Source organism: Zerene cesonia, unplaced genomic scaffold, assembly GCF_012273895.1.
Source record: "Zerene cesonia ecotype Mississippi unplaced genomic scaffold, Zerene_cesonia_1.1 Zces_u002, whole genome shotgun sequence".
In the NCBI taxonomy this organism is placed as follows: domain Eukaryota; kingdom Metazoa; phylum Arthropoda; class Insecta; order Lepidoptera; family Pieridae; genus Zerene; species Zerene cesonia.
Genome location: NW_024045132.1, coordinates 2,402,135 through 2,417,339, shown reverse-complemented (window position 1 = coordinate 2,417,339; position 15,205 = coordinate 2,402,135). Strand labels below are relative to the sequence as shown.

Sequence of the window (15,205 nt, the reverse complement as noted above, 5' to 3'; positions counted from 1 at the left end):
TTACATTATAATTGTTATCTTTAGTATAATCACATACTTTACATTTTATCATGTTAATATATAATATATTAACATGATAAAATGTAATTTTCGCCCTAAACATATACTATCTAAGAATTCCTTCCAAAAGGTTGTATTCCATAGTCCTATAAATATTTACGATACATATTGTGAATCGATTCTACGAATTCGCAAATTATTTAATACCATATCATTTAAAGCATATCATTATCGTAATTCGCAAAGGTTTCTACCCGATACGCGCTTTTCATAACATGCACACAAAAGAATTCTTTCATATTTCCATAAATAACACGACACGTTAACAAAATATAAAGATTTTCCGTAATTCATCGTGTGATGTGGAAAAGGAAAATACCCACAAAGGTTATATTATACCCACAAACAGAGTCAAAAATCAATGTAGGGGACGGATCAAAGGTTTGGTGTCCAATGACTAATGATGATATTTACATCTGTAGCCTGTGATATCAGATTTAGAATATTTATATGATTCAGTTATGAGCATGTTTGATTGTAAAGAATGATTTGATTTAAAATATTTCTTGTTCATATATCAGCACAGTTTTTCTTTAGACACATCTGATGATTTATAAAAAAAAAAACAAAAACTACTTCGTTGAATTTGTGATATATAGGGCCTGTATAATATTATAGTTCCATGACAAATTATTACCTACACTAAAGTATCAGCAATAGCATATGCTTATAGGTTCATAAATCACGTAATCAATAAGGGCACTGACGCGTAAACGCAACCATGTGTGAATGTATATTTAACTTGATTTGCTTTGCAGCCATCTAGAAAATTATTTGATTTCTTCGAGCATAAAACGTAAGCAGGTCAAGGTACCATCCTCACTTCTGGAATAACCTTAACCGAGGACAGCTGTGAATTGTAAAGGAATATAAAATTTAAAAATACAAGGATTACGGATTTGGTAAGTGGAAGGTACTTTTCGATTGAATTGTTCCCCTTGGTTGTGTTTTCATTATATATGTTTCTGAATTCTTAAAAAAGAATATACAAAAATAAGTTCGCTAAGCTGCCCGAACTTTTTGTTAGTGGAAAAAAAAATTGTAGCTTGTTTATTTGACTACTGTGATAAAAACACTGATATTATAAAAAAATAAGTTCATTAAATCGGTTCTAGCTAACGATATTGTTATTATATTTTTTGTATAAATTGTTTTTCTTCTCGTTAAATGACTGATTGATATATTGCAAATTTATCGTGTAAGGATAATCAATCGAATTTTTTATTTGGGTAATTTAAAAACAACATCGTTACTTATCGCTTATTGCCTTTATATTATAACCGCGAAAGTTTGTTCTTCTTTCACGTAGCAACGAAGATATTTTTTTGTATGAATTTTAGGCTAATTTTAGGCTATGTCTAGCTTAATATACGCTTCTTTTTTCCGTTAAAGTTATTGGCTTAAAGAAACTATTAATCATGAATATCATAAAAATAATAATCTTATTTAGTTCGGCATTTATATAAATCAAGGACGTTACCGTAGGTCGCAATCAACATCACTTTAAAACAAAAAGAACAACGCAACGTAATATATATGGCCGATTGATTGGTCTCGCATTTTATAGAATATATGATACATCTCTATACTTTGTATTCAACAATATCTGTCGAGAAGAGAAGCATCAGCGTTCCTCGTAAATGCCCTCGTTTTCCTATTAAGCCTTTACTAACCCCAATTCGCAAAACAGATCTGTGTGCAAACTCTCTAATCCCGCGTATTTATAAGATCTACTTACTCCATAGCTCCGATTTGAACATGTTTCAATCCGTTTCGTAAATTATACGTATCAATATAATAATAATACGAGATCAAAATGAAGGATATTTCTATTTTTATTTCCTTTTCTTGTCAGTACCTCTGGCCACTAGTTGGACATACATTTATTTCTACAAGCTGTTGCCCGCAACTTCGGCCGCGTCAAAATAAATTCATAATACAAAACTATTTTCTGATATCTCTTGGGGGTAGAATTTACTAAGATTCTTAGCAGATACCTACATCACACTGGCTATCTGCCAAATTAAGGCCCGATCGGTACAGTAGTTCTGTGCGTTGATAGACCAGTCACTCTTTTTTACCTTATTTATGAAAATAAATGTTAATTACCAATTTGACAACCAGTCGTATTTTTAAAGTCGGTGATGAAATGAGTAATTTTATCCTCGATTTTATAAAGAATACAGAAGATAAATTCTGTATCCTTGGGTTTCTATACTACAAATTTTGATAGCATCGATTTTATCTTCTTTGAAATAACAAGTTGAATTAACAATACTATATTAAAACATCTTATTCAAACTTTACGCGTTCAATTAATATATTTTAGCGAAGATAAATTTCACAGATTTCCCTCTGAATAAAATTCGTTTGAACCATTTATTTTGATTATGGATAATTTCAATAATGAGTCGAATATCTCTCAGTTATCTATTTTATTCATATTTACTCTAGAACTTTGTTAAAATTTTGATTAATCCAAACGAAATCTCTTATAAGGATTGACTAGATATAAACCTTTATATCAATATGATAACGATAAAATACCGTAATTCACTGGCATTTTTTTCGTAGCAGTGAATACGAAAGTGTGTTTGTTTATATTTCTTTCACATCGCAACCGAGCGTTTATGATATTATTTTTGTGTCTATAGGTAGCTAGGATGCTAGAACGTGACATAGGCTACATATTTAGCAGAGAAACGTCTCATTCACCTTGCATCAGTCACCTACCTTGTGGTGATGGAATCTTATAAGAATTGTAAAATGCAAAATTTAGGTAAATACGCAAACAAAATTTGTTGAATACGGGCAAAAAAAGAACGAATCCTACTTATCCTACTAATATTATAAATGCGAAAGTTTGTAAGGATGTGTGTGTGTTTGTTGCTCTTTCACAAAAAGACTTGAATCGATTGCAATGAAATTTGGTACGTAGACAGCTGGACAACTGGAAAAACATATAGGCAACTTTTTATTCCAATATTCCTACGGGATACGGACATGCACAAGTGAAACCGCAGGGCGCAGCTAGTAGTTTTATAATTAACGAATATATTTCCATAGTTCGTTAATTATAAAACGATTAGTTTAAATTAATCATTTATGAGAATAATTTAAATATAGTAGCCGGTCACGTTTTTCGTATTTTAAAATTAAATACTTTCGACACTTTCATTTCTAACAACAGAATTCCATCTTACGACGATTAGATTAAATTAATCGACCAGAAACTTCTTTCATTTAAAGTTTAAGATTAAATTTTAACGTAGAATGACAACAAATTAACCTATTAATATTCTAAAAGGTTTAGCAACTTTCAGATTCTTCAGGACACTTCGGAATTGAAGAGATGAGAAAATATCAAGAACGAATTACGTCATGCATTTAAGAAGTATGAAAGTTCTAATTCCGTTCCTTGTTGGTCTTTTGACACTTCGAGATAGTTCCGCAGAACACGTCGAGGATAATGATGCGTACTTAACTCACTTTTTGGCAGACTTGTGGCTTGAAGGCGCTGATGTTGTTAAAATCATTTGGCGGGATTGCTCTAAAAAGGTATGTCGTGTGTCCAACAAAATGTATATAACTACTCTTAAATAACACGCGATAATTTTATATTAGCGGTTGTCAGTTATATTGATAGAGAACAAATATTAAAGAAATTCACATTTTTTTCTTAACATGTTCGAAGCCGGGTCAAATATAAAAATTAAAATAAAGAAAATAAAAATAACGATACGAATTAAGATTCTCTGTCGATTGAGGGAAAGCTGGATAAAATTATGGCGCGTGGCTATATTATAAGTAGCTGTATTTATTGAAATAGAAACGAATTAACGTCAACAAGGCCTCACCTTACCAAATTATCAATGTTTAACATTCTTTGACATATTTTATTGACTTCGCACGTCGTATAATTATAAACATTCGAAACAATATATATATACCCTCATATCGAAATCACAGCCCGTACTATATTCCAGCTTACTGACAACTCAACGAACCGATAAAAAATACACAGCTAATAAACATTAAGTAAGCGTCCGTCCATCTTGAGTAAGGGCCTTAATCTCTTCCGGATCTTCATAATCTGCTTTAACGTGCGCTTCTGTTGCTATGTACTCGCTATACTGCTCTTTAATATATAAAAGCATTATAATGGTGCTTAGTCCGAGACATCTTAAATTATAAGCTGTGTAGTTCCAACAAAGCAATAATTTATTTTCTTGCGATGGCACGAAAACTAATTGGAAGGACCCTATGTGTTTTCGCCTCAATTGGATGGACATTTTTTTGCATGAAGTTAAATGAAATCAAAAATGTTATGCTTTCAATCAAGAAAGAAATAAACTTCTTATTGGTCTTACATATAAGCAATATAAAACAGGGGCAAGTGGTAAATAAGTTATATTCCAATATAGGATTATTTAACTTTGAAATATGCCCCAGTAGAACGGACTATAAATACTCGTGAAAGTGAGTAATTTTTATACGACTAAAATATTGAATTCATTCCGTATTATAATAATTCTTTTGTCTTAACTTTCACTCATTTAGACAAAGCACAAGTTTTCATAATTTTTTCGCTGAATGGAACTTAAAATTCGTCTCATTTTAATAATCTGGAAATGTTTTGGCTTCATTTGAATTGATCTAATTACGTGTGATTAATAATAATTTTTGTTGCATAATGATAACTATTTAAGGATACATATATATAATGCAAATAATACTATATAGACCATAAACAATAAATCCACACAATAAAAGAAACATACAAAGATATTTTTTTATAATTTATTGTATTGTTTATCCTAGATTCAACATAGTTGAACAGATATAACAAATTATAAAGGACAATAGATACAAATAACAGTGTTCATTAATGTTATCAGTTTGTAGATACAATTTCAGCGATATTTTTTCAGTAAGTAGTTTTACGCGTGGAAAAGTTAAGAGAGCTTCTATTTATAAAATTTTCACGTTCATTGAACTTTGCTTTATTACTTTGAAGAAAAAAGCCGGTTATAAAACCAAAGTTATTTTTTTATTAGCTTGCGTTTCACACATGTATAATTATTGCTAACACAGGAGTGAGTATTTTTTATAGTAAATAAAAATTGTATTACATTAAATTAAATGATTATTTTAAACAAATAATTGAACCGCCTGCAATTTGAATGGGACCACATGAAAGGCACCAACTTTCAAACAAAAATAATCACAAGAATCGGGTCACTCCGTTAAAAGGAAACAACTAAAAAAAAAACAGTCGAATTGATAACCTTCGCTTTTTAGACGTCGGCTGAAAATAAATAATTGTTTTCTTTACACTACGTCTTATTTTTTGATGATTCTTCGCGTCTTATTATAAAAATGCCATTGGTTATCATATTACTTGCTGAATTTGCTTTTTAGAAACACAACGGTCGTTTATTTCGTCCTAGATATTTATCGTCTTTATTCGCTGACGTCATATTGGTATGCTATTAATTAATTGATTTTTTTGAGATATTTAAAAAAATCTTTGAAAAACATGATTTGTCTTTGGTTTTAAAATGCAAACTATGAATATCCTTTATTTATATGGATTAATCGCTAATTGTGTTGCTCGGCGTTTTACGGGAGAACGTCTCATCCAATTCTTCAATTTTTTTTACGTTTCTGTTAAGGTAAAGAGAAGGTTCTTATAAAGAGAAAAGACGTACCTAGTAATAAAAAAAGGGCATGTGTAATATATCAATTTTATATGATTGCTAAAAATTCTTCAGGTTCTAATGCTCAAACAAAGAGTAAATTTGCTAAATGTATAAGTTGCTCGTTTAATTTATAAAGTTAAGGTACAATGAAAGACACGGGACAAAAAGGTCTGACGGAAAAATTTAATAAAACCGTTGTATAGCAACGTACCTTAAATCGTAAAACAATATAAAACAGAAACATTGTCTGTTATTTATTCCATTTACATTTTACCACAACAGTGAATATGAAACACCAAGAAAAATACAGATTTTTATAGGTTTCTTAACAATTTATTCAAAGAATTCCGTTTGACAAACAGATACTTGGATTGGTTTCATTTTAAATTACATTTCACATACTATATCGCGTGTTTTTATAACAAATTTTAATATTGACTGGCTTCTATAAATACAACATGGCAGCTTCCATAAATCATTTCACTTAAAGTTTTTAATGACTAATTGAACTTTAAGAAAAAGGGTCATTCAATCCAAATATATAACCGAAGTTTTTTAGAGTGGATATTGTGATTATTGTGAGGGTTCATTGCTTTCAGACCATTAATCTCCACTATAGGACATGACACTTCCATTTCAGATTTGTGTTGAAACATTTTAGACCATTCAGATACGTTTCCCTTGCTCGTTGAACTTGAAAAAAACTGGTCATCATAAAATAATGAAGAATAAACATGAATATATTTGTTTGTAATGGATGAATTGAAAAATAACGTACCAATTTTATATATGCATATATTTACGTATAGGTATATATACATACGCAAGCTGCATTAGTGGCAGTGAGTAACACGAGCAAATTTTTATTATTACACGCTTTTTATTAGCTTCACCTGTATGTTTGTATGTTTGTTTGTATGTTTGTTTGTATGTTTGTTTGTTTGTTTGTTTGTTTGTAACCGACTTCTTTGGGCGCGATTTTGACCCACTTTAAACGGCCAGATTTCGTTCAAACTTTGTAGATTTATTGAGGACCGATGACAATACACTAATTTTTGATAAAATTATTCTATTTTTCAATTTGCAAAATATGTTTTCTATTTTTTAGTTCGGTTTTCTATAAAAGCGTGTTTTTTAGTTTTTTTAAACTATTATTATTATTTTTACGTTCATTTGCAGCCACGTTAGTCGTTAGTCTATGATAAATGTTATTACTTCACAATTCCTTAGTAGATTCAACTAAGTTGTAGAAATTGGACGTTAGTAAAATAACTTGTTTTTTGTTGTTAAAGCAATATATAAAAGCAACCTACTTTTAGCGTTAAATATGTAGAATATATTGTTACAAAAATGTGGATAAAATTCTACTGTATTGCTCATAATACACAAATCATATAATTTCATTAATTGCTAATACGAATGCGATAATAATAATATTGTATAAGATATAGGTATAAAAATTTCATAGAATAGATATATTTTCAGTCATAGTAATTTTATTTTTATAAAATGGTTTTAACCTTATAATATTTCAATATACATGCAAGCATTCAGATTCTGTAAAATCCCTACTAATATTATAAATGCGAAAGTAACTCTGTCTGTCTGTCTGTCTGTTACGCTTTCACGCCTAAACCAGTGAACCGATTTTGATAAAATTTGGTATAAAGATAGAACTGATCTTGGGAAAGGACATAGGATACTTTTTATTGCGAAAAAAGGGTAGAAAGGGTTGAAAGAGGGGATGAATATTTGTATGATATGATAATTCGTTATTGTAAAACCGATTTTGATGAAACTTGGTATGAAGATGGAGCTAAACGAAAGAACAAACCATACTTTTTAATGCGAAAAAAAACTCCTTACCATGTCGCACGATATAAGCGGGCGAAGCCGCGGGCGAAAAGCTAGTAAATTATATATTTCTGATAAACGATAAGCGCTAGACTATATAGTTTTTAAGTTTTAGTCGGTTCTACAAGCGTTAACGTCAAGCTATGTTCCTATTCACCACAACCTTCATTACTTGCTCAAGATCTTGTGCATCAGTTCCTTTATGAAATTTTAATCTTGTTCTTGCCATGTTTTTAATCTTGCTTGTATTTTAATATTAATGTTTTCAGCTTGCTGACGTCAAAGATTCTATTGAGAGTAAGGATTTATATCCAAAATTCACAAGATGTATGAAAATAAAGACATTGAGGGCATTGGACAGGTCCCTTAATCTTGATGTGATACCAATTGCTGATGGCATAAATTTGGTGAAGTTTGAAGTAGTGGATCGATCCGGCAATGTCATTAATGCTGATAATTCAAGGTATGTAAATAATAATTGCTTTTTTGTGCTATTATTGATAGAATTTCACCTCGATATAGAATTATTCTCTTGCTTCTCTTTATATCCTTTCTATTCTATATCCAATTCCAATGAATAGCATTTATTTGATTTGTTTGTTTTGAGAACGTTCTGACCGATAGACCCTACGTATAGTTCTGGTCAGTAACTTTTCCAATACAATAAATAAATAAAGTATATTTTTAATGTATTTCCAAAATGGATACTTTTTTAAGGTAACATTTATTATTATTCTATCGAAGTCGATAGAATAATAATAAAAACATTAGCATTCCACCAATATTTTAATATGTATAAACTAAGTTATAAGGCTATTTATTCCCTTTTATTAATGGAAGTTGTTAATACGAAATAGCGTACAAAAAAATATTTCGAGAAAACACTTCAAGACATTCAATAAAGATTAACAAAAGTAAAGCGCGGTGAATAATTTTCATACGTGGGCGAGTGAATGACCCCAAGATTATTTGTCAACGTCGTGTTAAAACTGGGCTTCGTATTAAATTGCGCAAACACTCGCTCCACTTTCAGCAATATCGCAATAGTTTTGTGAGCTAAGCAAATAAGTAGCAGAAGCGAAACGTAACTGTACCATGTAAATAGAACTAAATGTTCTTTTTAGATTTGCGTAATTTTTAATCACGTGAAAACATTTTTTGCTGTTAATTTTGCTCCTAATTTGGTATGAAAAGAGTATATTTTTTAATTATCCCTATCTATAATAACTATGACTATGGATTTTGACATAGTTATACAAGCACGAAGATTAGATCTGAAAACTTATGCTATTATTGTCGCGAAAACTGAACTGCAGCTTGCGCAAAAAAGGGTAGAAATTAGTATGGGGAATGGCTCTCGTACGATGAAATTACTTGTGATAAAAAAGTGCTTAACTATCGAGAATCTTACCATTTCTTCTCGGTAGAAGCGACGCTGTAGAAAAGTGTTATACAAAAATACACATTTTTTTGTTGTGAACAAAAAATTATTTCAGTTCAGAGTTATTCGCGAAAAAGTTGGGAAATAAAGAAAATGGACTCGAGTTGGTTTACTGTAGATTTGGTTTAAAACATTTAATATGAAAATAATAAATAATTGACTAGTGAATATTGTATGACTCATGTATTATAATGATGCAAACATAAACATATATATGATGGAATTGGAGAATAGAGAATTAATCTCTTGAACTAACGTATTTGTAGTTTCGTGGTACACCTATGGATTATGTGATTTTAAATCCAGGGATTTATAAGCGTTGGGTGAACCAAAGAAAATTAATTATTTACTAAGATTCATTGCCTATGACTTCAACAATTGCAATTATATTTTTGCTCTATGTACTTACATAATCGAAAAATGCATCTGAATAAAAAAATTCTAATAAATATTATTCGTACGTTTTAGTAAAAGATAATTGCATTTAAATTAGATGAATCAAGATTACAATCACAGCAGCTATGTTTTTAATTATTTTCATACAGAAATAACAAAATTGATACAAACAGTAACATGCATGAATGCTTACACAAACAATTCCATACCATTATAAAAGAGCAAACGACTGACTTGTTAGTTGTAACATAAGTGTTTTCAGCGATGTTATCCGTATTGTATATCCTTAGCTCCTCCATTTTTGTCTTAACATAACAGTATATTGTTGAGTTGTTTTTTTCTTAGATATGATGTTAAATAATTATGCAAAAAACAATTTAAATGGAAACAAGAAGTACGATTGAATCAGCTTAGCGAAAATCAGTGAATTTCTGAGAGCAAATATCAACTAGGTAACGTAAATGGTTAACGTCTCAAAAGTATAATTTATAGTACTTGGTACTAGCTAATGACTCCGCTCGGATAGGCATTCTGAAAGTTTGCAGATTTGAACATTTATTATTGTTATTTAATTTTTATTTTATTGAGTATCTCAATTCAAGCGATGACAAATTCAACATTCGAAAAATACGTAGTTATTTTCTGTTGATTCAATGATTACATGATTCAAATAAATGATAAATTTTTAAAGGATAGAAACATCATAATTAAAGAAATAATATTAAAGAATAAAAAATTTATCATAACGACAATACGATCTCTTTAGAGGCGAAAACCAGGTATGTCCTAGAATTAAAAAGGTCGACGACATATGCAATATGACAACACGCACTTGGTCATCGTGGTGGATTATGGTTTGAAGCCTCATAGAAGGCCTTTGTCGCTGCAGTGGAAACAAAACTGGGTTGATGATAAGCTGTTTGTTTATTTTTAAGTGGTGTAAATACACGATCATCTAGAGATTATATACATTTCATATTCTATCAAATTTATATTTCGTCAAAAGACATGCAAAATTCTATAACGATTTCTATTTTTCATATATATCGGTTCGTGCAGTGTAGTCAGCCTACGAGTGACACACTCGTTCCTTGCTTTCTATTTTTGCACTAAAATCTATGTGCATTTCCATTTTCATTTTAGGAAATACATAGAGTTCCAGGGAAACACGTCTATAGTAATTTATTTCACGCATTTTCGGGCGACTTTACTCAATAGATTAATACATTTCCGATAACATTTACACTGAAAAGGTTTCAAGGGTTTTTGTCAAAAGTGTTGGACATGACATAAAGATCTATCACGACGCTGTAATTGAATATTTTTTTGCAGCACATGGTCCGAGAGGGATTTCAATGAATCTGATTGGCGGACTTTAGTATTGCAGCGTATGGCAAAAGTGCTACGAACTCATGTTATCAAAGTCGACTTCCATGAATATAAAACTACCGATGAAGGTATTTTAAACTTTATAGATTTAAATTAAATGCTCTACTCATTGGAAACGGCTTAAAAAAGTTTTATGAAATTTTCTATCTATATTTATTAGATCTGATAATTGATTATATGTTATTAATAACGTATAATTAGTATAATTAAGGCTTGTTTACCGAGGCAGTGTTTATCGAGTTAGCTAGCGCTCATGCGCACGCGCGCTCTCAAATATCAAATGCGAATGTGTTTTTGTTTCTTCAATTGTTTGTTTGTGTGTAACGGAGCGAGTTCATGAGTCTGAAGTCTACATAGGCTATTTTTATATGAAACTAGCTGCACCCGGCAAACGCTGTTCTGCCTTTCTCTGATCATTTAGGGGGATGAAAAATAGATGTTGGCCGATTCTCATAGATACCGGATAAGCACAAAAAATTTCATCAAAATCGGTCAAGCCGTTTCGGAGGAGTATGGCAACGAAAACTGTGACACGAGAATTTTATATATTAGATATTAGAAGATATTGCAATGCCACTGGAATTTCCTTTAACTCCGCCAAGCAATTAATCATATTTTGAAGTAATTGTTTAATACATAGGTGCTGATTCCAGTAATTCTATAAATAAACAACCTATATACGTTTATGATAGTCAAAACTAAGCGGAGTTAAACCCTCAGTTTTGTTTTATCCGTTGTTATGAGTAAAGTTTATATTGATGTTTCGTAATCACCCTGTCGCGCTATACAATATCTAGACTAGTATGTATGTATGTATGTATGTGTATACACTTGTAACATTGTATCAAATGTATCGTCATTGGTAGAAACTTTTAATTGAGAAACACTAATTAGTATTAGACTCTTATGATTTATGCAATGAAAATAATTTAGTTTATTGATTTAAATTATTTTAACTCTGTTTAATTATGATGTTTCCAGCTTAAATGTCAGTAGATTTGTCGCGCAGTTTTACTCGTGGTCAAACCCGTGGGCACAAGCATATATTTCTATAGTATCACACATAAACTACATCACTGCCAATTATTATTAAAACCGTACAGTAATTTCGTAATGAGAAACAAACATACATTAATAATATATTTCAGGTTTATAATAACAGTTACTAACTATTAATCCGCGGTTTCGCCCATACATATTACATATACATATTGAATATATATTATCTTATATATAAAATTCTCGTGTCACAATGTTAGTCTCTATACTCCTCCGAAACGGCTTGACCGATTCCTCTGAAATTTGGTAAGCATATTGGGTAGGTCTGAGAATCGGCTAACATCTATTTTTCATACCACTAAACGATAAGAGTAAGGCAGAACAGCGTTTGCCGGGTGCAGCTAGTATTATATATATTAAAAGGAAATTGTCAAGATAATTTAATGTTTCACTAATCATCCTTGTCAAAGTATAGTCTCTTAACAATCTCCAAATATAAAAATAATAATAAAATTACTCCGTTGCGACGTAAAAATCGATAAAGACATTTGCCCATTTGTAATATTATTGAGTTCATTGGAGTTTACCTATATATGTTTTCTAGTCGAACAGCGCGGGCGCCGACGTCACCACATGATGACAATGATGATGTTCGGTATCGTCTCCATCGGAATGGTTCTCATCCCAATGGGCTTCCAGTTCCTGGCAGTACTCGGTGGGAAGGCTCTGCTCCTCGCCAAAATGGCGCTCATTCTCGCATCAATACAAGGACTTAAAAAGGTACTTAATTTTTTATGTTTAGAACAATGTAGTCAACTCATAGATAATTCCTAAATAAACTAAAACTTAGTGATATTTTTCATTTGATAAAGCGCTGAATCAATGTCCATTAAAGCTATGTTAATACTAACTGCTATGAATGTATAAAATGTGTATATAGTAATACATTATATACATAATTATGTAGGTATAATGATATCAAACGGACGAATGAGATGATATAAATCAATTTGTAATAAGCCAAATAATCGCGTAGCGACTGGCGACGATAGGATAATTTATCCTTCAAAAACTACGAAGAATTTCGTAGTGCATCCCAAATTTCCTTGGAATTATAATTTAAATTTCCGATATTAATAGTTACTGCCAAATGTTACGGGGCGGAGACAAATGTAACATATCACAAATTATAAAAATTACTCTATGTTTTAGCTGGTCCTTTATAATATTAAAAAGTATAAAATAATGAATTGCACATTCTTCTCTTACTTGAAGTTCAAATATTCAATTTAAGTTATATTTAAGTTACTTATACTAATACTAAATACATAATAAATTTATTATACCCTATATCACATTTCTATGTAAATTTACATATACTAACTTGTTATATGTACATCACAAGTATAATATAGTAAGATAAAATACTAAACGGGGCGAAGTATCTAAAGAAACCGACATGTGTCGTGAAAGTGGGCATCCATAAGCAATTATAGAGTATTCAATTTATGACTATTTATTCCGTAAAAAAAGCAATGCGGCACGCAGTACTTAACATCTTATAGGTTTTTCAAAAATAGCACAACCCTATTAAAATCAAGCACATTACACACTAATAGGTATTAAAATGTCAGAGCAAATTAAATTCCGCCCTGTCACCCGCGCAATTACTAATTCAATAATCAACATGTTGATTTTACCGACATCAAACAGTATTCGTACTAACAGATTAAACGTTAACATTTTCTTTTAGGTAGACACTTTTTATCAAGGGTTTGGTGGCAAGGGACAGGTAATAAAAAATCTAAATAATGCCTTTGCTTCTTTACCTTCTGTTTGTTATTAATATACTAATCCCATAATAACTAGATGAGAAAATACGCAAACAAATTTTTAATGTGTTTCCATTATTATTTTAAATTACCTTTATATAATTATTATTTAACCACACAAATCGCTGTACAGCACGCTACTAAAGCAGCAAAGATAACCGGTTAATAGATGTTTTGTTCCAGATTGCTTCAAGTCCGTTGAATTATGGCTTCTACCACAATTACAATCCTTACGACCATCTGGATAAAAGGAGTAACGATGATGCATTACTTCCTGGAACTCCGTCGATATCGAAACCACATTGGCCTTTAAAAACTTATAAAAATAACGGAGTTGAGAGCCGAGGAAAGATTTACGACAAACAAACGAATAATGGAATATGGAACTCAATATCGAATCGGAAAGACAATTATGAATCCCGACAATTAACAAATACTGACTTCTTTTCTTCTCTACCAGACATCACATCGAGACCTGGTGAAGTACAAGCTGATTATTCCCTGGAATTACCGTTCAATAGACTGAATTTTCAAAGTCCCAATACTGTCGTTTCAACTTGACGTATTCGTTGTGCTTTTTCAGGCACTGTTCAATGTTATTACTAGTATATTTTCCTATATTGGCCAAGTGTTGTACCCTAACAGACATATAGTGTATCATGCTTATTGATATAATAAATAATAACAATTAAAAAGTGTTTATTACTGTCCTAGAAGGTTTGACAATGTATAGTAAGAGTAAGTACCATTAAATAAGGGTTCGCTGTAGGAGACCGGTGAACGTTAAGCACTTTAAGACTCGGTAAGCTACAGAATTTTTATTGCCATAATAAATACTAATGGAGATCTCATTTACACACGTGTTTAATGTATTTTCGCAACAGTGACGCTGTCGTAAATAGAATAATAAGTGAATAATGTAAGAAGTGAGAATTATGAATATTATAATCATTACATAGGTTTTATAATATAAAACTAATCATTAACGTCGAGTTATAACAAAATGCAATGCATGACAGCACATAATATAACGTTAAATTAAGGACACAACTAGTAAGAATAAACCATAGATTGCACAATTTAATGAAGACTTCAATCTTTTTAAAATGTAATGAAATTACTCACGTGTTTACATAGCAGTGTAGAACAAATCTTCATCATACGCGTAAAATTGCTGAACTTTCAGGCCTAGAAAAAATGAGATTATGTGATAGTCCAGAAAACATTTAAATATACTTACTATATTAAACCATAAACCATATCTTCACGTTTTCCATTTAACCTTCAAATATTACTTCTAGGACCAAAATATTGAAGCCTTTATATCAAGCCAAATAGGGATTAAGAAGCAATTAAATCTTAATCTCTTGAATACATTAAGGATAACGTCTTCTGTTAACTAAGTCCGATAATCTCCTTACTTGCCTTTACTAAGCAAACAAAGACCCTCACAGAATTCATATATATATGTATGTAGTATAGAGGACAGACCATGTTTCATGGTCAAACGTAGTTCCAAGAGATTTACATTG

General features: G+C 30.8%; 1 protein-coding gene across 1 annotated transcript; it reads left to right on the top strand.

Moving 5' to 3' along the window:
* The first annotated feature begins 3,450 nt into the window (after positions 1–3,450).
* LOC119838388 lies at positions 3,451–14,234 on the top strand. Its single transcript, XM_038364322.1, has 5 exons — positions 3,451–3,618; positions 7,886–8,079; positions 10,786–10,910; positions 12,446–12,621; positions 13,857–14,234. Exons 1-5 carry the CDS (start codon positions 3,457–3,459, stop codon positions 14,232–14,234), a joined length of 1,035 nt encoding a protein of 344 aa, XP_038220250.1. The 5' UTR covers positions 3,451–3,456.
* The last annotated feature ends 971 nt before the right edge of the window (positions 14,235–15,205 follow it).